This window comes from Eretmochelys imbricata, chromosome 4, assembly GCF_965152235.1.
Source record: "Eretmochelys imbricata isolate rEreImb1 chromosome 4, rEreImb1.hap1, whole genome shotgun sequence".
Lineage (NCBI taxonomy): Eukaryota > Metazoa > Chordata > Testudines > Cheloniidae > Eretmochelys > Eretmochelys imbricata.
Window position 1 is genome coordinate 65,312,387 of NC_135575.1, and position 23,245 is coordinate 65,335,631.

Consider the following 23,245-nt stretch of genomic DNA (forward strand, 5'->3'; position numbering starts at 1 on the left):
CCAATAATAGCTACTCTAGCATGCAGTCAGTACGATTTTAATTTGTTTTGTAGTACAACTGTTTGGCTAGATATCAATTTAGCAATTAGGAGTCAGAACTTTTTATTTCTAGGATGAAGGAGATAAGTGTTTCTCCCTCCCAGCCACCCTCCCCCCCCGCTTTTTTCTTCTAACCAAAACATTGTATATAAAGCTTTGGCATGTGAACAGCAACATCTCCTAGCCAACTACATGGAGTTTTAACCTGCCTCTAGCTAAAAGCTATACACTCTTTAGATTGCTACAGAGTTAAAAAAAATCACTCTAATTAAATCAAGTTAAAACTGGTCTGACCAACGTTACTGATCCCACAAATAATTAAAGTGTGTCAAAAAAATTAAGTATTGGTTTTAGTTTTAGCTAAACTTTTACATTAGACTAAGTGCAACAGTTAAGAGCTGGAAATGAAAGCATAGGTCAACAACTATTCAGATAGCTATACTATATGAACTATATTTAATATATTAAGAGTAACATTTTTGGAACTCTTTTCTCTTTCTTCTGGTTTTGTAATTGTTACAAGACCGTGATGTAGTTACTGTACCTCACAAAGTGACAAACTGGATCATTAGCCACCTGAAGCTTGTCCTCAGGCAGCTGCATTACCAGTGTATGAACAGTGCCTAAGTTGTGCTGTCAGATATAACTATTTATATTATCCATAAATATTTATTTTATAGCAATTCTACCTCTCTCCTGTGTAGCAGTTTCACTTTTCAGACTTTTTTATTGTACAACTAGGCAATAAGGCCTTAGTGTCTATTTAAGACCCTGTTGCACTGTCATATAACAAATCTCTTGTGGAAGGCTGACAACCTGTTATGTCTCTCACATGAACTTTGTCTGCGTTGAGAAAACAATGGTAATTCAAACACTTCAATATGCTCCTTGTATACACCACATAAATAAAAGAGTAAAGCATATTTTCATTACATTTGCCCTGAATCCACTTTGTCTCTAGCTGGCTTCCTAAAACCTCCATCAGTCAGATGAATTGGGAGGATGGGAGATATTTCATTCTCACACAACATAGATATTTTCCTGTACTGAGGACAAAGGTTAGCCTGATTAATTTTCCTGTCAGGTTTCTGACTCTTTTGATCACTTTCCCCTAGCCCTTTGCAGTTGCTCTGATTAGAGACTGATCCCTGTGCTGCTCTTTGATCAGTAGCCCGGGCAGTCTGCAGGTGCCATATGTCATCACATTAGCAAACAGCAGCAATATTAATCTCTTCTGCTAAATTTGGTAACACCACACATTCTATTAACTCACATAATGCCTGTAACAGGCCACTTAGTTCTTTATTTGTTTTGTATTAAAAGATGCAGCATATAATACTTATATCAAGAGAGTCAAGTTCAAGATGACAGTTTTTGCTGAACTGAACAAGTCTTTAAATTTGCATTTTTGTTATATTTCATTTATAACCTACTAAAACTTTGGGAGTATTCTGCTTGCACCTTTATGTTGGTTTGTCTAGGAGAAACAACAGTCTAGCTAACAGACAAACTGCTAAGATTTTCCCCCTTGTATATTGGCATACATCACTGGAAAACAGGGTGTTTAATAGCCTAATTGTAGACATTCTGCATAAATAGTGTGGTTTCATGTGGTACATAACATTTCTGTTTTTAAAGTAGTGTTTAAAATGACTTCATAATAGTAGATCAAGAGAAAAGGCCCTTAAAAATCTGAATAATGTAAATCATATGGAGTTCAGAGGCTAAGCAAATTACACACCCTGAAGCTGCCCTTGCTGTATGAAAGGAGCCTTTCTCCAGCTCTGAGCAATCCCCGCCCAAGGGAACTTGCATCTGAGAGTTTTCTAAACATTTCAGGTACACTTGAAAGCTGAAAGTAATTCTCATTTCCTATGCAGGAATAGCTGGTTTCCAGCACATACAAAATAGTGCCCATTCACCAACCGACACAAAAACACCCTACCAGAGAAGGAAGGATTAGGGCACAAAGGTGTGGTTAGAAAAACAAAAAGAAAGAAAAGAAACATTTTAAACCACCACCCACAAAATAAAGTCTCCAAACAGGCTGTGAGCTTCCTTCTTTGCTATCTTCTGGCTAGTTAATTGGTGCCCTTTTACCTCCCCTGCTTCAGTTAACGAGGCTGACAAGTTTCCTGGAGTAACAAACACACAGCGAAGACAGACCTGCCAAGTCTCATTCATTTTGGCTTCGATCTTAAAGGCTCACTTGGGCGACGTAAGATTTTTTTTTCCCCTCCCGCAGTGAGTTTCAATGAGATATTTACAGCCTCGCTCAGGACTGCCTGCACGGTGTGTTGTGCATTGTGAAGTTACACTCTGTTGAGAGAGCCACAGGTTCGAGACAGCCCGGCGTCCGAAGTTGCAGAGTTAATGCACCCTCCCCTCCTTCCCCAGCCTGGCTGGGAACACTGTCCGTGCCTTACCATTTTGCTCCTTGGCGCTGGAGAACTGCAGCTTGACGCTCAGATTGGACTCCGCTTGGGCTCCATGTCTCTGGCTGGCCAGGGCAGATGTCAGCAGGAGGAAGGCGAAGAGGAGCATTTGGCTGACCGGGGGAAGTTATCACACACACCAGGCACGTTCAGATCGCCGGCAAGTCGCGAGTCTCTTTCACCACCACCAGGCGATGGCTGCGCCGCTGGGGAGAAAGCAGCCCTGAGCCTGCTCTGGCAGCGCAGAAGTGCAGGGTAGTTTCCACATAATCCCATCCAAAACTTTGTCCTAGCGCCTTTCTCCGTGTCTCGGGGGGGGGGGGGGGGCGGGGGGCGCTAAAGGATCAAAGCAAAAGCTGGACCCACACCAGCTTCGCAAGGGCTCAGCAATCCGCGCGGGGCTGGCGAAGGCGCCCAGCGCACACTGGGGCCAAGGGCGGAGGGGACGAGAGGACTCGCCGCCGCCTCGGAGCGGCACCTGTCAGCTCCACAAGCAAAACAGCAGGAACAGCGCGGGGAGGGGGCGGAGAGCAAGGCGAGCTCCCTGAGAAACCCCTTCTTCGCCCTCTGCGAGACAGCCGCGCTGCCAGCCGGGCAGCGTCCCTCAGCCCCTCCGCAGGGCTCCGCTCCCCCCTCCTTCGCGTGTCTCTGCCCTGCCCCCCGGCGGCCCGGCCTCAGGGGAGGGGGTGGGAGCGCGAACAAAGTGCCCGTCCCAGCGCACGCAGCCGGGGCAGGCTGCTGCTCCGCTCTCCCCCGCCAGCGGCTGCACGCAGCCCGAGCCCGGCACCTGGTTTGAGTTTGACGCGACAGCGGTTCGCGTTAAAAGAAAGAGTCAAGACTAGCTCCGCCGCCCGGAGCCCCCAGCAAGCCGGCCCGGCTCCCCTCCCCCAGGAGCCTGCCCCTACTCCCCGCGGTCCCCCTCCTCCCCCAGGAGCCTGCCCCTACTCCCCGCGGTCCCCCTCCTCCCCCAGAGCCCCTCGGCTCTTCCCTGCTGTCTCACCTTCCCCCGCCCCCTCTGCGCGGATCCCCCTTCTCCTCCTGCCCCGCACCCCGCAATTCCTCTGCCCGGGGCCGCCCGGCTGAACCGCCCTGGCCCAGGGCTCCCGCCCGGCGGAGGTTACCCCTAGCGTCGCCGGGAGGGGCGCGCAGGAAGCCGGAGTGGCCAGCCCAGGCGGGGGCTGCTAGGGGTGGGGGGAGCTTGCCGCTGCGCGGGGCAGCCGGGAAGCGGGGGAAGCGGAGCTGCTGCCGCCGCCGCCGCCGGCTCGCGCTCTCTGCCTTTGGCCTCCAGCTGGCGACCCAACAGGTGCTAGAGCAGAGCGCGGCGCAGCCGGGCTCGGGCTGAGCTTGGCCCGCTCCGGGCACAGGGGAAGGCGTCGGAGCAAGCAAAACAAACGTTAACCTGCCAGACAACGGCCCCAAGCCTCCAGGGAGCCCCCGGCGCTTCTGAAGGCCGCCAAGAGACGGGAGGGAATGGGCGAGCCCCCGCCGCTCCTGGTTTGATCAGCGGGATGTTAGGTGCCAGGTCCCGGCAGATCGCAGGAAACGGCCCATCACCGCTCGCTCTGGCTGAGTCGGGGCGTCTTGTCTCCAGTACAGCGCAAGGAGCCTTTCTGACCCTTCCAGCGTCGCTGGTTTTGGCACGCAACCCATTAGCCACCCCTGGCTGTGGGGTTTGAAATAGAGATGGGCTCGATCCCCAGCTCGGACCATTGCTCAGCTTTGGGCAGGTTCGGCTCTCCAGCCAAACTTCACAGCTTGCAGCAGCCTTGATAGTGGGCCCAGTCAAAAGCCTGGCTCCAAACTAGGAGGAAGTTCAGCTCCACATACAGACTTTGGCCCTACTGTTGCAATCAGGTCCCTGGGGCCAGACCCACAGCCCTGTTGACTTCAGAGAGGGCTGGCGAGAGTTGTCCATGGGGATGTGAATGGAGAATCAGGCTCTTTGTGCTTCAGGCCAATTTCTCATTTTCTTTATTCATTGTCAAATTCCTTAATTAAGAGAAATCATTATGGTGACAGTTGTTTATTGTGAAAGTCTCTTATATTTATGGGGTTTTGTTTATTTGTTTTGATGACAATTGGTTTGTATTTGAAAAAATAAATGCATAGTTAAACCCTTCATTTAAATTGTTCCCCTGATATTTAGAAATGAAATAGGAAGAGATTTTTTTAAAATGCTTATTGGACAGCTTAGTTTTCTTTCATCACTACATATTATTTCATCTACCTTGAAATGAGAATGTTAAGCCACTTACGTAAATAAATTGAAATCCTACTTTGTGTCATTCAACATTTGATAACCATTATCTTCCTTCTGGTGAAATGTTATTTTGTAACCTACAGCATTGTTCAGTGAATCAAGCTACATCCTTGTCCCTTTTAAAGCAGCTATCCTCTGGGAGAGCTTTTGTGCTATTTCTTTAGCAGAATGAACCCCAGTTCTGTGAATCAATGAGTGCCCTCACATCTCATTCATTTCAGTAGGAAATGATGATATGCAACATCTTTCAGGATAAGACCTATACAAATTTAATCAAAAATATTGTTAAACCTGCCAAGGACTGCCTAACCTGAGTGCACTAAGCCTCACACTGGCAGTCCAGCACTCAGCCTGAGTAAGGGGGTGAGGATGCTTAACAGATGTGTTAGGGGTCAAGGAGGATGAATCATCTCCCTGTCCTAGTCACAATGCAGTTCTGCAGCAGCTCCTCAGAGGTTACTCCAACCCAATGGCCTTGAGCTGACTATGGGGGAAGATCTATGCACCAATGGATGCTTAGCCCCACCCACAGTAAAGTTCCACCTGCACTCTACAGGGTCCTCTAGGGCAATGGTTTTCAAACTTTTTTCCTGGTGACTCAGTTGAAGAAAATTGTTGATGCCTGCGACCCAAATGGAGCTGGGGATGAGGGGGTTGGGGTGTGGGAGGGCCTCATGGCTGGGGCAGAGGGTTGGGATGCAGGGGTGAGGGCTGCAGGGTGGGGCCAGGAATGAGGGGTTCAAGGTGTGTGGGGGGCTCTGGGCTGGGGGAGGGGAATGGGGTGTGGAGGGGGTCAGGGTTCTGGGCTGGGGTGCAGGCTCTGCGGTGGAGCCAGGGATGAGGTGTTTAAGTGCAGGAAGAGGCTCTGGGTTCGTGGGGGGCTCAGGGCTGGGGCAGGGGATTGGGGCATGGGGTTGGGATGCAAGCTTACCTAGGGTGGCTCCCGGTTAGTGGTGCAGTGGGGGTGCTAAGGCAGGCTTCCTGCTTGTCCTGGCACCGCAGACCATGCTGTGCCCCGGAAGCGGTCAGCAGCAGGACTGGCTCCTAGGCGGAGGCACACAAGTGGCTCCATGTGGCTCTTGCCTGCAGGCACACACACACCCCCGCCCCCAGCTCCTATTGGCCGGGAACCGGTGCTCGGGTGGGGGGGGCAGCATGGTCCCCCCACCTAGGAGCCGGACCTGCTGCTGGCCACTTCTGGGGTGCAACGCAGGGTCAGAACAGGTAGGGACTAGCCTGCCTTAGCCAGGCAGCACTGCCAATGGGACTTTTAACAGCCCAGTCAGAGGTGCTGACCAGAGCCACCATGACCCAGTGCCTTACATTTTGCAGCCCAGTACTGGGTCATGACCCACAGTTTGAAAACAACTGCTCTATGGCCCTCCAGAACCTTGCTCCCCTCTTGTATAGCAGACCTGCATCTCTACCATACCTACAGGAGACTCTAAAACCAGCGAGGCATGGACAGGCGTTGTCTATTTTCAATAAAAAGAAAAGGAGGACTTGTGGCACCTTAGAGACTAACAAATTTATTTAAGCATAAGCTTTCGTGAGCTACAGCTCACTTCATCAGATGCATTCAGTGGAAAATACAGTGGGGAGATTTATATACATAGAGAACATGAAACAATGGCTGTTACCATACACACTGAAATCTCCCCACTGTATTTTCCACTGAATGCATCCGATGAAGTGAGTGGTAGCTCATGAAAGCTTATGGTTAAATAAATTTGTTAGTCTCTAAGGTGCCACAAGTACTCCTTTTCTTTTTGCGAATACAGACTAACACAGCTGCTACTCTGAAACCTCTATTTTTAATTAATCACTTTGTAGGAGCACTTAAAGGCCACAACAAGGTTGTTCTAAGCTCTGTACAAATATGCAGTAAATGACAGTCCCTGCCCCAGAGAGCTTTGGTACAGGCAAAGGAGACTGTATTTGATTTCTATCTTCCACCCTTGTTACTTAAAAATGAGAAAACAAATATGACAAACTGAGTGCTTTAAAGAAATCTTACTTGGGTGATTATAAACAATAACATTTGATTATCAGACAAAGTAGTATGTATTTTAACCAGGTTTTATTTGTTTTGGAAAATACAAGTTAGATTTGAGTTAACATTATATATATATACACACACACACACACACGCACTTACAAATATTTAAATGCATGTTTCTGGAATAGAAATTATAGCTAGGGTGACATGCTTATTTATCCCTTCCAAGATTTTAAAGTGACTGTACATAGGAACATTCATCAATTCAGCAGTGATTTGGGGTGCCTCCACTACTGAGCATCTAACCAGAGGCAGCTTAAGGGGTACTGATTTTCAGAGGATAGATGCGGAGTATTTTCTGGAAATTCAGACACCTTCAAAACATTTCAAGTTAGACACTTACAAATTAAAGCACTAGTTGCTTTTGAAAGTTTTGGCTGGAGGAATTTGCATACTGCATTAGACCAGTGGTTCTAGTCCAGTATCCTGCCTCTTATACTTGCCAGCACCAGATTCTTCAAAGGAAGTGCAAGAAACCCCATAGTGGACAACTATGGAATAAAAGTTCCCTCTTTTGGGAGGTTTTGTTTTGTTTTATTTTTCTAAACCCCCAGCAGATAAAGATTGGCTTATTCCTTGAAGCATAGACATTTATATCTTTTTTAAAAATCATACTATGTTTTTCTTCTCAGTGATATCTAGTGGCATAAAAGTATTTCCTTTTATCATTTTTAAATTTGTTGCTTTTCAGTTTCACTGAATGTTTCTTTGTCCTTGTATTCTGAGAATAGATCAATTGAAGCACTTAATTAACCTTCTCTATCCCTTGCATTATTTTTGTATACTTCTGCCATATCCCTTGTTATTTCCTTTATAAATTAGAGAATTCTTTACTTTTAAATCTCTCTTCATTAAGTCTCTATGCATTTAGTACTTCTTGTCCATCCCTAAGCCCCCTCTATTTCTGTTGTATCCTTTTTAGAAAGCGACAGAACTAAACAGTATTCCAGGCATGGACTAATCTTTCAATTATTATTTTTCAATCACATTTCTTATGCTTTCAAGATTTGTTTGAGGGTTTTTTATTTATTTAATTGCCACTGCACATTAAGCAGAGGTTTACATTAAGTCACCCACAATAATGCCCAAATATTATTTTTTCTGAATGGCTGGTTACTTTAGGACACAATAATGTATATGAGTTTTTCAGAATATTTCTTCCAATGCACCTTATCCTGCATTGTCAACACTGAATTTCACTTAGGGCAAGTCTACACTACAGTACTACACCAATGCAGCTGTGCCGCTGTAGCATGTCTGGTGAAGACACGCTATGCCTATGGGAGAGTGCTCTCCCATCAGCATAATTACTCCACCTTAGCGAGAAGTGGAAGCTATGCTGGTGAGAGATGCTCTCATGCTGACAAAGCGCCGGTGTGGAGAGCACAAAACTTGCATCACTGTGGGGAGAAGGGTTTCCACATCCCTGAGTGACATAAGTTAGGTTGACTTAATCGGTAGTGTAGACCTGCCCTTAGGCTCAGGCTACCTGTTCATCCAACACTATTAAGTATTTCTGAAATTCCTCAGTCTATTTTAGTCTTGACTAACCAAACTAACCCTGTGTCATCTAAAATTCGGACACTTTACTGTTCATTTCCTTTTCCAGATCATTGATAAATACTTTGAACAGCACCAGGCCCACATAGAACCCTATTGCATCTTCTTAACCCATTGCCATGTCAAAAAATGGCTATTTAGTCCTCCACTTTATCTCTTAGCCAGTTCTATGCCATGACAGTACTTTACCTCTCACCTCATAAGAGTTTTGCTTCTTCAGTATCTTCATGTGAGGGACTTTATCAAAGACTTTTGAAAGTTTAAATAAATTGTATCATCCACTTCATTATTTTGTTGACACTCAAAAATTTCTAATAGATTAGAGAGGCAGAATTTTCCTCCAGAGAAAGCTGTACTGGTTTGTTCTTCTTATATTATGTTCATCATGTTTTATAATTCCATTTTTAAATTATCATTTCACAAATTTTCCTGGTACTGGAGTGAAGTTCACTGGTCTGCAATTACTAGGATTACCCCAAATCGACTAATTATGAGCCAAATCTGCATGTCCTTCCATAGATAGTATCACTACTAAAGGCAATGGAAGTTCAGCCTCGTGACTGAAGGAGTGCCCCCTTGAAAGGGTATATTCTTTCATTATTCAACCTATAAAAACTCTTTGATCAGTTAAGATTTCTCACATAAAGCTGGATTTATGCCTTTTTTTTGGGGGGGAGGGGAATTTGCCATAGTCTAGCTCAAAAAATTCTTTATTATTAACCCATAGATCTTTGATCTGGATTAGTATTTATAGGCATTGTGCACAAACAAATACTGTCCTTTATGATTTTAGGTGACACTCCATTGAAATGAATGGGAGTCACATGTGGCTTGAGGAAGAAAGAACTTTTAAATATGTTAATACTGCAGCCATACTACCCCAAAATAGCCCAGGCAACTGAAAAAAATCATGATATTGACATTACCCATCAGGCTATTTGCAGACATTGAGTAAAGTTAAGTGTTTGAGAGTTCAGTGATCGAGATCAGCAAAAGTGGATCAGAGACAGTGATTAGACTGAATGAATTTTCTCAGCTAGCCAGTTACATTTTGGGGAAGAACAGGAATAAGTTATTTGACAAAAAAAAAGGAAGAATAAATTAGAGCTGACCCACAGTAGCTCTAATTTATATGATCTTTCCTTTGGGCCCGATCTAAAACTCATTGACATCAATAAAAAGATTCCCAATGACTTGAGTGGACTTTGAATCAAGCACTTATTGCCCTAAAATGCTTAAGAGATTTTTGCATTCTTACAAATAGCAAGCAATAGCTGGGGATTTAGAAGTGTCAAGAATGAGCTCATTTAGCTGAGGCTGAGGACTAGCCAGGCCAGCCTCCAGGCGCATGAACAAGCTCAGCTGGGTTACTTACAGTAGGACTACCTGATTGACACAAGGGAACCAGCAGGCCTGCTTTTAAGTTTAGCAGCAGCAGGTCACTGGCTGTTCAGCACTTATGACTGCAGCTGTGATCACTCCTGTTCCCAGCCTTGTTTCAGCCACTAGCCCTGACCACCCACACTTTGGTCATGACAAAAAGAAAAACACACTCTCACGTAAACTCACACACACACACACACGGTGGGGGCCAGATGCAAGCGTGGGATGCAGAGGGGCTGGAGCAACCACCACAGGGCCTGGGATCAGGTAGGAACCGGCAGGACCTCCCACACTTCCCGCGGAGAGCCAGTTGTCTCCCCCGGTTAAGTCACTAGCTCTCCTCACCCCACTCCCTGTCCCTCCATCACCCTGTTCACAGTGAGCTTCCAGTCCTTCCCCTCCTCCCCACAAAATAAGTTACAAGTTCAGTTTAATGTACTGCACCATAAATACAGAAAGGTAGATGTAATAAAAACACTAATATATATTAGTGCCCCTGCCTCAATTTTCCTTTTCCCTTGGCCTGATCAGCTGCCCAGGTTGTCCTCCATACGTGAGAAGGTAGCCACAGCTGGGGCACCCTCCTTCATCAGGTCATGGCATAACAAGCGATCCTGCCTTAGTTTCCTCTTTTTCCAGAGTCTCCAGTATCTCCACATACAGACAGCCTTTGCAGGGTTAATTTATTAAAAGAGTAATAGTCAGCCATATCACAGCCATAATCCCCAGCACAATCCAAACAGTGCATTCAATCTTTGAAGTCCCAGCAGTCCAGCAACATACCATGTATAACTCTGGCATTTTTCATCATACTTAGACACTCAGGTGTGGCTCCAGCTTCTCTCACCACTATTTACCCCTGCTTCTCTAGCTGGGGTGTTTCTCCACACAGTTTCCTTCCCAGGCATGGATCCAACTCTTGCCCAGAATCATCAGAAGGCTGACCCCTTCATCACTCTGCAGCCTTTAGCCTTCCCTGGCTTCAGCTCTCCAGTTTTGAGAGCCAGCCGGGATATCCCTCTCCTGCTGTCAGTCTTCAGCCCTATCTGACCTGGTGAAGTTTGTAAGTGATCCCAGTTGCCTTACTTGGCTCTACTACTCCTTAGGGGATTGTTACTGCTTCTTCCTTCAAAGGCATCTCTTCACTGAAGCTCTCAAGGTAGCACTGCTCTTCTCCTAAGCTCTCTCTAGTCTCAGGACTTTCCAGCTCACATTCTGGACTCTGGGTTCTTTGTTATTTATTGCTTTTGGGATGTCTTTCATTTATAGCTCCCAAGGGCAGCCCCATCCTCCTCATTACACCAACCACAGCACAACTATATTGGAACAGGAGAGCTGACCCCAATTTCAATTAAGGGGCCAGCTACCCTATTACACAGGATTTAAACAAATATATATTATTTGAAATGTTTATTTTTATTTTTTCCAAATCCTTTTTGCCTGCAACCTCCAAAAAATAAACCATTCAGATAAGATAGTTTCTGTCAATGTCTTTGTATTTTTAAAGATGCTGATATAAAATACAATGACAAAACAAAAATATATTGGACAAATTTGGATCCATGTCTGTTGTTGTGGAGATTGGTATAGTTGATTGCTGCAAGGACACAACATGGTCACATCCAATCTAATTTCTATTTTCCCTCTCTTCTGTTGTTTGATGTAAAATACAAAGTAGAGCAACTAGCAAAAATTGATAACCAGATGCAGAAAAATACTAAAAACAAAAAAACAACAACAATAAAAAAACAGAAAATGCCACAACTGGCTTTGTGGTTTTTGGTTTTATTTTTTTACCTCCTCTATAGCATACCCAGCATTTTTTAATGGTGTGGTGTGGCCTGGTCCATAGCCCATAGAAGTCAATGAAAAGACTGTCAATGACTTCAATGGGATTTAGATCTTGACCCTTGTAATCTTAACAAGGAAGAATAATCTCTTCCTTTCCCTGCATGCTATCTCCTCTGCTAGGCACAAAGAAACTCCCATTGTGTATGCTATGGAAGAAGAGCTCCCCTTTAGAGGAAGGGTGAGAAAGGGGGAAAGATATTTTCATGAGGATGGAAGGAAGATTAAGGACCCAATTCTATGCTAGGATCTGCTTGCACAGCCCCTTTCTTCTGTGTGGAGTGCAACCAAAGGCTTTGATCTTCAGCATGTGCGTAACTGCTCACATGACTAGTCCCATCAAGTCTGTGACTCACATGAGTGAAGTTAGGCATGCACTTAATAGTTTGCAGAATCAGGATCAGGGTCAAAGTTAGGAAGAAAGAAGGATAGGGATTCTCTCTTCCCCATCTTTTCTTACTGTTCATAAAGGAATGAGGTATCATTAATTACAAATGAAATGTTTTTAAAAATGCCTTTTATGCGTTGTTAAAAAATGGAAAACAAGCACTTTAAAAAGCTTAACATGTTATTTAAACCTGTATTGGTCTAAAGTCCCAATCCTGCAATGACATTCCCCTGCATCTGTGCAAGTTCCATTGACTTCAGTGATGCTTCATATAGGCCCAGGGATTCACCTATGCCAATGTTATTCTAGGATTGGGGCCTGCATTTTTATACTTGTATGCTTTAGAAATGGCAGTAGGTTTTGTTAATATGTAGAAAAAAAGTTTTCATAGACTAAAAAATTATATGCTAAATTTCAGCCTACAATGAAAATTTACTATTGTGTTATAAAGGACTAAAAATAGTATTATGGTGGTGTCATAAATATAAAGGGAAGGGTAACAACCTTCCTGTATACAGTACTATAAAATCCCTCCTTTTACCTGTATCCTGTAAATATCCTTTTATCTGTAAAGGGTTAAGAAGCTCAGGTAACCTGGCTGGCACCTGACCAAAAGGACCAAGAAGGGGACAAGATACTTTCAAATCTGGGGGGTAGGGGGAAAGCTTTTGTCTGTCTGTTCTGAGTGCTTGCCGGAGAGAGATCAAGAAAGCAAGCAATCCAACTCCATTAGAATTAGTAAGTACTAGCAAGGAAATGCGTTAGTTTACTTTTGTTTTGGCTTGTGATTTTCTCTCTGCTGAGAGGAAGGTGTATTCCTGGTTTTCTTTTTGTAACTTTAAAGTTTTTGCACAGAGGGAAATCCTCTGTGTTTTAAATCTGATTGCCCTGTGAGATTAGCTTCCCTTCTAATTTTACAGAGGTGCTTCTTTTACCTTTTTTCTTTCTCATAAAGTTCTGTTTCTTTTAAGAGCCTGACTGATTTCTCTATGGTCCTAAGACCCAGGGGTTTGGGTCTGTGATCACTTTGTAACCAATTGGTTAGGATATTATTCTCAAGCCTCCCCAGGAAAGGGGGTGTAAGGGCTTGGGGGGATATTTTGGGGGGAATAGGAACTCCACGTGGTCCTTTCCCTGATTCTTTGTTAAATCACTTGGTGGTGGCAGTGTACCCTCCCAGCGCAATGAGTTTGTGCCTGGGGGAAGTTTTACCCTAAGCTAGTCGAAATAAGCTTAGGGGGTCTTTCATGTGGGTCCCCACATCTGTACCCGAGAGTTCAGAGTCGGGAGGGAACCCTGACAGGTGGTAATACTAAAAATTTTTTAATAGCATAGCAGCAAAATATTCTGCAATAATGGTCAGATCTTAGGGGGCTTATTCCTTCACCCACTTACTTCCCTGGTCCTTCTCGCATGAACAGAGAGCAACAATACCCGAAGTCCAAAGGTGCAAACAATTCGATGTTTATTGGGGTGAACTTCCAGCAAGCATGATTCCAGTTTCCTTCCTTAGTGTCCCCCTTCCCAGCTCTGACACCACAGAGCCTTACACCTGTGTCCCTGTTCCCATTCCTGCCCTTAGCCAAACATGATTCCAATTTCCCCACCCACATTCCCTGTTCCCATTTCCCCCTTCAGCAAAACATGATTCCAATTTCCCCACCCCCATTCCCTGTTCCCATTTGCCACACACACCCACTTCCTGATTGACTGCAGACTATATAGTAAAATTTGAGTTCTGCTTAGCCATACCTTAACCAATCATTTTACTGAAATTTAACTAACCAATCCTAACATATTGTAACATGATTATGTAACTAATTATATCCCACCACCTTAATTAGTTTACACCCAGCAAAATTAATTACACAGCAGACAGAAACAATCACAGAACCAGACAGAGATTATACAGACAAACAATAGCAAAGTGGGAACTATAATGACAAAACAATATAGAAGTGAGGATTTCACATCCCAGCTATTGATAAGTGAGTTCTTGCCAGAAAGGATGCTATCAAACGAAGTTTCCTTTTACATTTTCTAGGCACTTCTCTTTCTCTGGAGGTGATAGGCACTATCAGGACAGGATTGTATTCCTAACAGCCCAATAGCACCTTATTTCAATGTGACTAGTTTGGAATGTGAGGAGGTGACCGGTCGCTTTCCAGCTTATGGCTGCCTCTGTTGCTTAGCCAAAGGCCTTAGCCTAAGAACAGGGCCTCAGACTGTCACAGTAAGAGAAGGCCCTTACACTGGCAGACAGGGATTTTGATTCTTTCTTTTATACCTCTAACTAGCCAAGTGATAAGAATACACCTAAATTCTTAAAGTATAGGCCTTTACAGACAGGCCTGAATATCTATATCCTAACATAAATCATCTAGGGACAAGTCCTAACTTTACTTGTGTGAAAGGTTTATTGCATTTATGATAGAAGTGATTACATGACAAACTGGGGAAAAAATAGAAAAATTTAAAATGGTAGGAAGGGCAGCATAAAAATACTTGTATATTATCAACTTGTCAATGGACTGTATTCATGCAATTTTGAATGAAGCTAATGGTGAAATATGGTAAGTATAGAGATCACAATCTTTTGTTGGAATGTGCAGTCTGATAGCACATGGTTAAGAACTAAAACTAAATATCAGGGAAATGAAAGCTAAACTAGATGTCTTATGTATCCAGGAAACATGGTTGGTTGAAAAGCTTGCATTTAAAGTTCCAGGGTATTTTGCATTTAGTTAAGACCAAAAATTAGGAGGAGGTGTTTGTGCTTTCATAAGGGAAACATTAAACTACATAGCCGTAGAGAATGAAGAAGTAAACCTAGACTATAATGCTGTTGAGATCCCAATGCAGAAGAGTAATATTTCTTCAAGGATTTAACGATTTATAATATTTATAATCCATGTGAGAAATCAGAAAGTTTGGAGCTACAAGAAATAGTGAAGAATTCTAAAAGACCATATATTATATAGGGTGACCTAAATAGTCATAAGAAATTGTGGGGAAATAAGACAACTGATAAAAATGGTGCATGCTTTGTTTTCATCAATGAGCATTTCTATCCAGTGGTTTTAAATGATGGTATCCCAGCTAGATTTAATGCAGCAGAAGGTAGTTTTTCCTGCTTAAACCTGGGAATTATAACAGCAGATATTTCAAGTAAATGTAACTGGGAAATATATAAGAAAGAAGAAGTGGGGAATGATCATTTCCCTATCCTTATTACTTTTCAAGGGCAAGGTAAAGTCAAAGATAATAGAGAATCTTGGAATTGTAAATTAAAAGGAAACAAAGAAACCACAAAGTAGTTATCCAATTCAGCAAATACACCCCTGATAGATTTGAAAAACATGTCTTTTATAAGAAGCTCTAATCTCTCACTTCAGGGGACACCTGTGTAAAAATTTTTGGGGATTATCTAGGATTAAGATGAACAGCACCTTTAACATCAAAAGGATTTCAGACTATACATAAAATGACATGAATTATCTGGACCCTGTCTACATGACAAAAAAGTTGTTTTCATCAACCAAGTTAGTTCAGTAGAATTACTTTAACATAACTGGAAAGTCCATTTAACAGTATTGATAGAGTTTAACACCTTTACAGTCCAGTTAGCTGGCCATGTTAAAACTAATTTTGATTTCAAGAATCACCTCTTTTCATCATGTAGACAACCTCTTGGGGGTGGAAGGGAGATGAGACACTTGGGGTATGTCTTCACTAGCATAAAAAGTGTGTTTTTAAAAACACATTAGCTAACGCAAAGCTCATGAAAAAGTTCCAAATTACACCAGCTGAGAATCTGTTTTATCTGGATTAGTTTTTGCATAATTTGAGTAGACATTATACAACTAATTTATTTTTCTCTCCTTTCATAATAAATCTTGTTTTTAATTAGACCATTTGAGACTTAAAATGTTTTAAGGCAAAACCACCATTATATGTATTATATTTGGCCTAGGTAGAGAAGGTGATGGAGATGTGGGGAGATATTTAAAGACAGCTGTCTACTGTGGTAGCTTTATTGTTCTGACAGCAAAACAGAAATCAAAACCAATGTGAGGCTTTTCACTGGGGTGAGGAGTGCGGGGCACCCGAAACACTTAAAAATACAGGACATCATATTCCTCCACCCTACTTTAAAATACTTTGCAAATATATTTACATTATTGTTTAAATGACTAACATAAAACACTATATAACCTAACTAAAAGTTGTGGGCGGACTATTGCAGACTCTTGAATTACAAGGGCTTATTCTGACCTGGAATAGCAACTCACTAGATAAACAATTTATAAATTCAAGCACACGGCTTGTTTTTGACTCTGTTGTGATAATGTGGTGATCGTGGTGCAACATTGTCTTGAACAACAGCAACAGTCAATGCTAAAGTCAATGAAAAAGCTCGTACAGATACAGACAGACATCATCTTCCTTTCGAAATGCAAACAGATGGACATCATACCAAAAGGACTGAAGGTAAAAAATCCATTACAATCTACATACCACACAGACTATGCTGACAGCTTGTGCCACACCCTCTCAAAGAAACTGCGGAACCACCTGATCAACATCCTCTACAGCAAATAGGGAAAGATTAAGAATGAGCTCTCAAAAATGGATACTCTCATAAAAAACCAACCTTCCACACAAACTTCCTCATGGCTGGACTTTACAAAAACTAGACAAGCCATTTACAACACACACTTTGCTCTCTACAAAAGAAAAAGGACACTAAACTATCTAAATTACTACATGCCACAAGGGGCCACAACAGTGGTTCCCTTAACCCACCCATCAATATTGTTAATCTATCCAACTATACTCTTAGCCCAGCAGAAGAATCTGTCCTATCTCAGGGCCGCTCCTTCTGCCCCTCCACCCCCATGAACATGATACAGTTCTGTGGTGACCTAGAATCCTATTTTCGACATCTCCGACTCAAGGAATATTTCCAACACACCTCTGAACGACATACCAACCCACAGAGACCTTCCTACCAAGACTACAAAAAGAAGGATTCTGGGTGGACTCCTCCTGAAGGTCGAAACAACAGACTGGACTTCTACATAGAGTGCTTCCGCCGATGTGCATGGGCTGAAATTGTGGAAAAGCAGCATCACTTGCCCCATAACCTCAGCCGTGCAGAACACAATGCCATCCACAGCGTCAGAAACAACTCTGACATCATAATTGAAAAGGCTGACAAAGGAGGTGCTGTCGTCATCATGAATAGGTTGGAATATGAACAAGAGGCTTCTAGGCAGCTCTCCAACACCACTTTCTACAAGCCATTACCCTCTGATCCCACTGAGGGTTACCAAAAGAAACTACACCATTTGCTCAAGAAACTCCCAGAAAAAGCACAAGAACAAATCCATACAGACACACCCCTGGAACCCCGACCTGGGGTATTCTATCTGCTACCCAAGATCCTTAAACCTGGAAAGCCTGGACGCCCCATCATCTCACGCATTGGCACCCTGACAGCAGGATTGTCTGGCTATGTAGACTCCCTCCTCAGGCCCTACGCTACCAGCACTCCCAGCTATCTTTGAGACACCACTGACTTCCTGGGGAAACTACAATCCATCGGTGATCTTCCTGAAAACACCTTCCTGGCCACTATGGTTGTAGAAGCCCTCAACACAAACATTCCACACAAAGATGGACTACAAGCCATCGGGAACAGTATCCCCGATAATGTCACGGCAAGCCTGGTGGCTGAACTTTGTGACTTTGTGCTCACCCATAACTATTTCACATTTGGGGACAATGTATACCTTCAAATCAGTGGCACTGCTATGGGTACCCGCATGGCCCCACAGTATGCCAACATTTTTATGGCTGACTTAGAACAACTTAGAACTTCCTCAGCTCTCGTCCCCTAATGCCCCTACTCTACTTGTGCTACATTGATGACATCTTCATCATCTGGACCCATGGAAAAGAAGCCCTTGAGGAATTCCACCATGATTTCAACAATTTCCTTCCCACCATCAACCTCAGCCTGGATCAGTCCACACAAGAGATCCACTTCCTGGACACTACAGTGCTAATAAGCGATGGTCACATAAACTACCCTATACCGGAAACCTACTGACCCTGCTATTCCTACCTACATGCCTCCAGCTTTTATCCCGACCACACCACACAATCCGTTGTCTACAGCCAAGCTCTACGATACAACCTCATTTGCTCCAACCCCTCAAACACCTACAAGATCTCTATCAAGCATTCTTACAACTACAATACCCACCTGCTGAAGTGAAGAAACAGACTGACAGAGCCAGAAGAGTACCCAGAAGTCACCTACTACAGGACAGGCCCAACAAAGAATATAACAGAACACCACAAGCCATCACCTTCAGCCCCCAACTAAAACCTCTCCAACGTATCATCAAGGATCTACAACCTATCCTGAAGGACGATCCATCACTCTCACAGATCTTGGGAGACAGGCCAGTCCTTGCTTACAGACAGCCCCCCAACCTGAAGCAAATACTCACCAGCAACCACACACCACACAACAGAACCACTAACCCAGGAACCTATCCTTGTAACAAAGCCTGTTGCCAACTGTGTCCACATATCTATTCAGGGGACACTATCATAGGGCCTAATCACATCAGCCACACTATCAGAGGCTCGTTCACCTGCAATCATGTGCCAGTAATGCCCCTCTGCCATGTACATTGGTCAAACTGGACAGTCTCTACGTAAAAGAATAAATGGACACAAATCAGACATCAAGAATTATAACATTCAAAAACCAGTTGGAGAACACTTCAATCTCTTTGGTCACTCGATTACAGACCTAAAAGTTGCAATTCTTCAGGGAAAAAAACTTCAAAAACAGACTCCAACGAGAGACTGCTGAATTGGAATTAATTTGCAAACTGGATACAATTAACTTAGGCTTGAATAGAGACTGGGAGTGGATGGGTCATTACACAAAGTAAAACTATTTCCCCATGTTTATTCCACCCCCCACCCCGCACTGTTCCTCAGATGTTCTTGTCAACTGCTGGAAATGGCCCACCTTGATTATCACTACAAAAGGTTCCTCCCCACCCCCACTCTCCTGCTGGTAATATCTCACCTTAAGCGATCACTCTCGTTACAGTGTGTATGGTAAGCCATTGTTTCATGTTCTCTATGTATATAAATCTCCCCACTGTATTTTCCACTGAATGCATCCGATGAAGTGAGCTGTAGCTCACGAAAGCTGATGCTCAGATAAATTTGTTAGTCTCTAATGTGCCACAAGTACTCCTTTTCTTTTTGTGAATACAAACTAACACGGCTGCTACTCTGAAACCTGTCAATGATAATGACTCAGCTGGATCTGGTACCAAAGTTTCTTCCAAATAGTCATTGAAAATCGGAGTTGTAATGGAAGGAGGTTTGATCAGAAGAACAGAAAGTCCTACTGGAACATCCCTGGATACTGGTATTTATTGAGGCTGCAAATGGTCCAAATGTCATTTCTGTAAAATACCATCTGATAATTTTACCATGAACAAAACAGGTTCTGCACTTTACAAGTTCTCTAGGTACACATTTCACTCTACAACACTAGGTGCAAGTCCACACTGAGTTTCCTACTTGAAAAGAATCATGACAAGTCTCACATTATCAATCAATTAGCATAGCTCAGGATTTAGCTACACATGAGGCAACATCAGGATGCAGCGTGTCCCAACAGGTATGTAAAGATCACTGAAAAAAAAGTTGTAGGTGACTTATGGGTAGATAAGGAAGAGGGTGTCCAATTTCTGCTGATGACTCAAAATAGACTTGTTAGCTCTTATGGCATACTTAAGTGTCTGTACAAAGTGTTCTGCTAGTCTATTTGTAGCAGGATGATAAGGAGAAGAATGTATGTTCTGAATTTCATTTAAAGCTTAAAGAAAAGGAGGACTAGTGGCACCTTAGAGACTAACCAATTTATTTGAGCATAAGCTTTTGTGAGCTACGGCTCACTTCATGGAAATTCTTCAGAATAGAATTGAGGTACATTGTCACTCACTAACTGTAACGGTAAACCAAATGGACTAAACAAGGTACAAAGTTGTCCAATGGTCTTGGTAGCTGAAGTAGAAGTCATTCTAAAAACATCTAGCCATTTTGAATGGGCATCAACTATGACCAAAACCATATAACCTTTTAATGGCTGGCAAAGTCCATATGAAAACATGTCTAAGGAAGCTGAGGCCATCATCAAATGTGTGGATAAGCTGGACCAGGATCATGCTAAATTTGCTGACATGCAGTACAGCACTTCACCTTCCTCTCAATGTCTCTGATCCCCAGCCACCAGACATGGCCTTCATCCATACAATGCCAAAATGACCTTCATGAAAAGCTTCCAAAACCTGAGATTGAACTGTTTTTTTTTGGAATGATCACACATTCCCCATAAAATGCAACCTTTATTCACATATAATTGAGGTTGACATGACACAAATTGTGTAAAATGAGGATTCTTATGATTCAACATTGTACCTTGTAGTACCATTCCAATCACAAGAGAAAGCATATCATCCTTAGTGGTTTCTTTGTTGTTACCTAGTGATAGGTAACCTATCCATCAAATTGGGATAAAACACTTTGTCCAAAGTTGCTTTGGGTTGACAGAAGCTTGGGCATGACAGCCCACCAGCATTGCTGTACAAGTCCCTTTACAGAATTGAATAGTATAGGAATGAGCTGAACTTAAAATGCCCAAAGTTGCATACGAGCAGCAGCTAATGATGGAATTTCATGTTTTGGTCCAAAAATTGAACTTAATGGGCAATGACCTGTCAGCAACTTTCCTTTCCTTCAGTCACATAAAGGACAACACCTCTGATAGTCCATCTAGTTGAACTTTCATCTGGAATATATCTTTTGGGACTAACCTTTCTCCAAAATAAGTCTTCAAAACTGTGGAGGTTTCTTCCAGAGGAACTTGTGACAGACTCTGGTGATAGGTAGATACAGAAGTCAGTTAAATGGCAGCTCCAGTCTTGTAGGAATGATCTCAATGAATGGTGTGACCCAGATGCCACCTCTTACTCCAACTTCCAAGCTCTTGTCTTTTTCCCCATTATGAATTTCCAATTTCTGTCCTTTCTTAGGTTCTGTCTTCCTAAGTGTCTTCTTTGATGGAAAGTGGTCACTGTGTCACTGGTCACTCAACTGTGTGACAGATCTTCTGGTACTTCCTGGTGTGACCTGGCATGTCCAGAAATCATTCTCAGAGTGTATAGTTTGTGCACAATGGCCACATGGAAATTCCTTATGTTCCTGTGGTTCACTGATTCAGGAGGTGAACATTTCAGCTCACACTAAATTCAAGAGAACATTTCTTGCAGTTTCCATGGCAATAGCTACCTCAATAGCCTTCTTGAAGGTAAGCTTTGATACAGTCAATAACTTTTTCTGAATCTGGTCATTGTGCAATCCAGAGACAAATTGGTCATGCAAGGCTCATTTAATGTTTATTTGCATGACAATGATTTGACAGCTTACTTAGAGCAGCAACAAACTGTGTTACCAACTCTCCACATCCCTGATGTCACTGATGGAACTGACATTGTTCTTCTATCATCAATGAAGTAGGAGAAAATTGTTCCTACATTGCTACAGTAATTGCCACGTACATGGCATTTCCAGCATAATTAGGACAATAGGTTTTGCAGCAGTCTGTATGTCAGCTAGGTTGAAACTCTGTCTACCTGGAATCAAATTGCAAACTATAACTTGTTCCAAACATTTGAAGTACACTGCCCATGAGTCACAGTTCTCATCAAACTCGCCTTTATTGACCACATAAGTTGCCATTTCATTTTTCTTGTTAACTTTGTGCCCTCCTGTACGGCTTCTTTTCCACAGGGAAACTTTTTTTATTTTTCCTTTTTAAGGTGCACTGGCTGAACTTGATCTCCCTCTGCTGGCTGTGTGCTTACACTGCGGATTCTCTCCTTTGTACTTACGCTTCCTGTGCCGGATGAAGACTCTCTGAGTGCAGGTGGACACTAGTCTTGCTCTCTCTAGCTTGCATGAGAACAAAAATGGCTGCTCTCCTCTCAGAAATGGCTGCTCTCCTGTTTTGTCTCCAGCAGCTTAGCAGCCACTTCCTACTTTGTTCTCTTCTTTGCCTAATTCCCCTCTCTTGCTGGCTGTCCCTTGCAGCAAAACAGCAGTCTGCCACTTTGTACCTGTTGGTGAACTTTTTCCCTTTTTATATAACATTATTTGCTTACTCTTCTTGTTCAGGCAATGAGACAGTCATGGGATAGAAGGTCCGCATCACCAGTGTTATTTTTGGACCCAGCAGAAAAAGTGATAGAGATGCAGGGGGAGCTGATTTAAAGCAGATCTATCTGCTGCAGTGACTATATTGTTTTGGCAGCAAAATAGAAACCAAAGTGTGGCTTTTCGCTGGGGAGAAAGAATACAGAGTGCTTAAACATTTAAAGGGACAGTACATCACAGCATATATGTTCTTGAAGGGGAAACAATCTTTTAACCTCTTATGAGAGACAGTCAGAGAAAAAACTTTATCTTTGGCACAGAAAATATCCTAAAACAAGATACTAGTGACTGCTAATCAGTAGAGGCACAGGAAAAAATGTTACTCACAAGAAGTAGCAGGATTAGGGAGACAATGTTTATAATGCCATAGTACTTATATATACACCTTATTTTTCAGTGAAGACCATGCTGAGCCTGACAAAGCTCAGGGAACTGTGTGGAGGGGTGGGGAGAAGAAGGGCAGTGTCTATATGCTATGTTTGTGACATTCCCCATTTATCAGTTTAAGGGGAGGATCTAATTTATAGTCAGCTGCCAGCATCTCCAATAAGCTTGCGCACCAGCTAAATATGACTAGAAGTAAGAGATTCTCTGATCACACTTCCTATCCCCCAGCCATACCTCCAAAATGCTCCTCTGCTGGGCAGCAAGGGTGGTGGCATCAGGAGCATTTTCCCATGTGGTTCTAGATTTATATTCCCTTTGTGCTGTCAAAGCATCTGTTCTCTATTTGTATTATATATACACACACACACAAAGCTATGTTAAAAGAACATTATAAAGGTTTCAGACTCAAGCCAGAAATGCCAGAATTAAGGTCGTTGTGCAATTCTTCCCCCTTGTGTTTATGCATTATGATACTGTCTAATTACATCATCATATATTGTTTCCACAAGACCTCTGCTTCATTCAGTGCACAGTTAATGGACAGTGCTCAGTTAATGAGTAGCTATTCAATA

General features: G+C 43.1%; 1 protein-coding gene across 1 annotated transcript in view; it reads right to left on the bottom strand.

Moving 5' to 3' along the window:
* PDGFC (platelet derived growth factor C) overlaps positions 1 to 2,583 on the bottom strand; it is a 250,961-nt gene extending 248,378 nt beyond the window's left edge. Inside the window, exon 1 of the mRNA XM_077814475.1 lies at positions 2,466 to 2,583. Within this exon, the coding sequence (XP_077670601.1) occupies positions 2,466 to 2,583 (118 nt within the window). The remainder of the gene's footprint in view (positions 1 to 2,465) is intronic.
* Between the last annotated feature and the right edge of the window lie 20,662 nt (positions 2,584 to 23,245).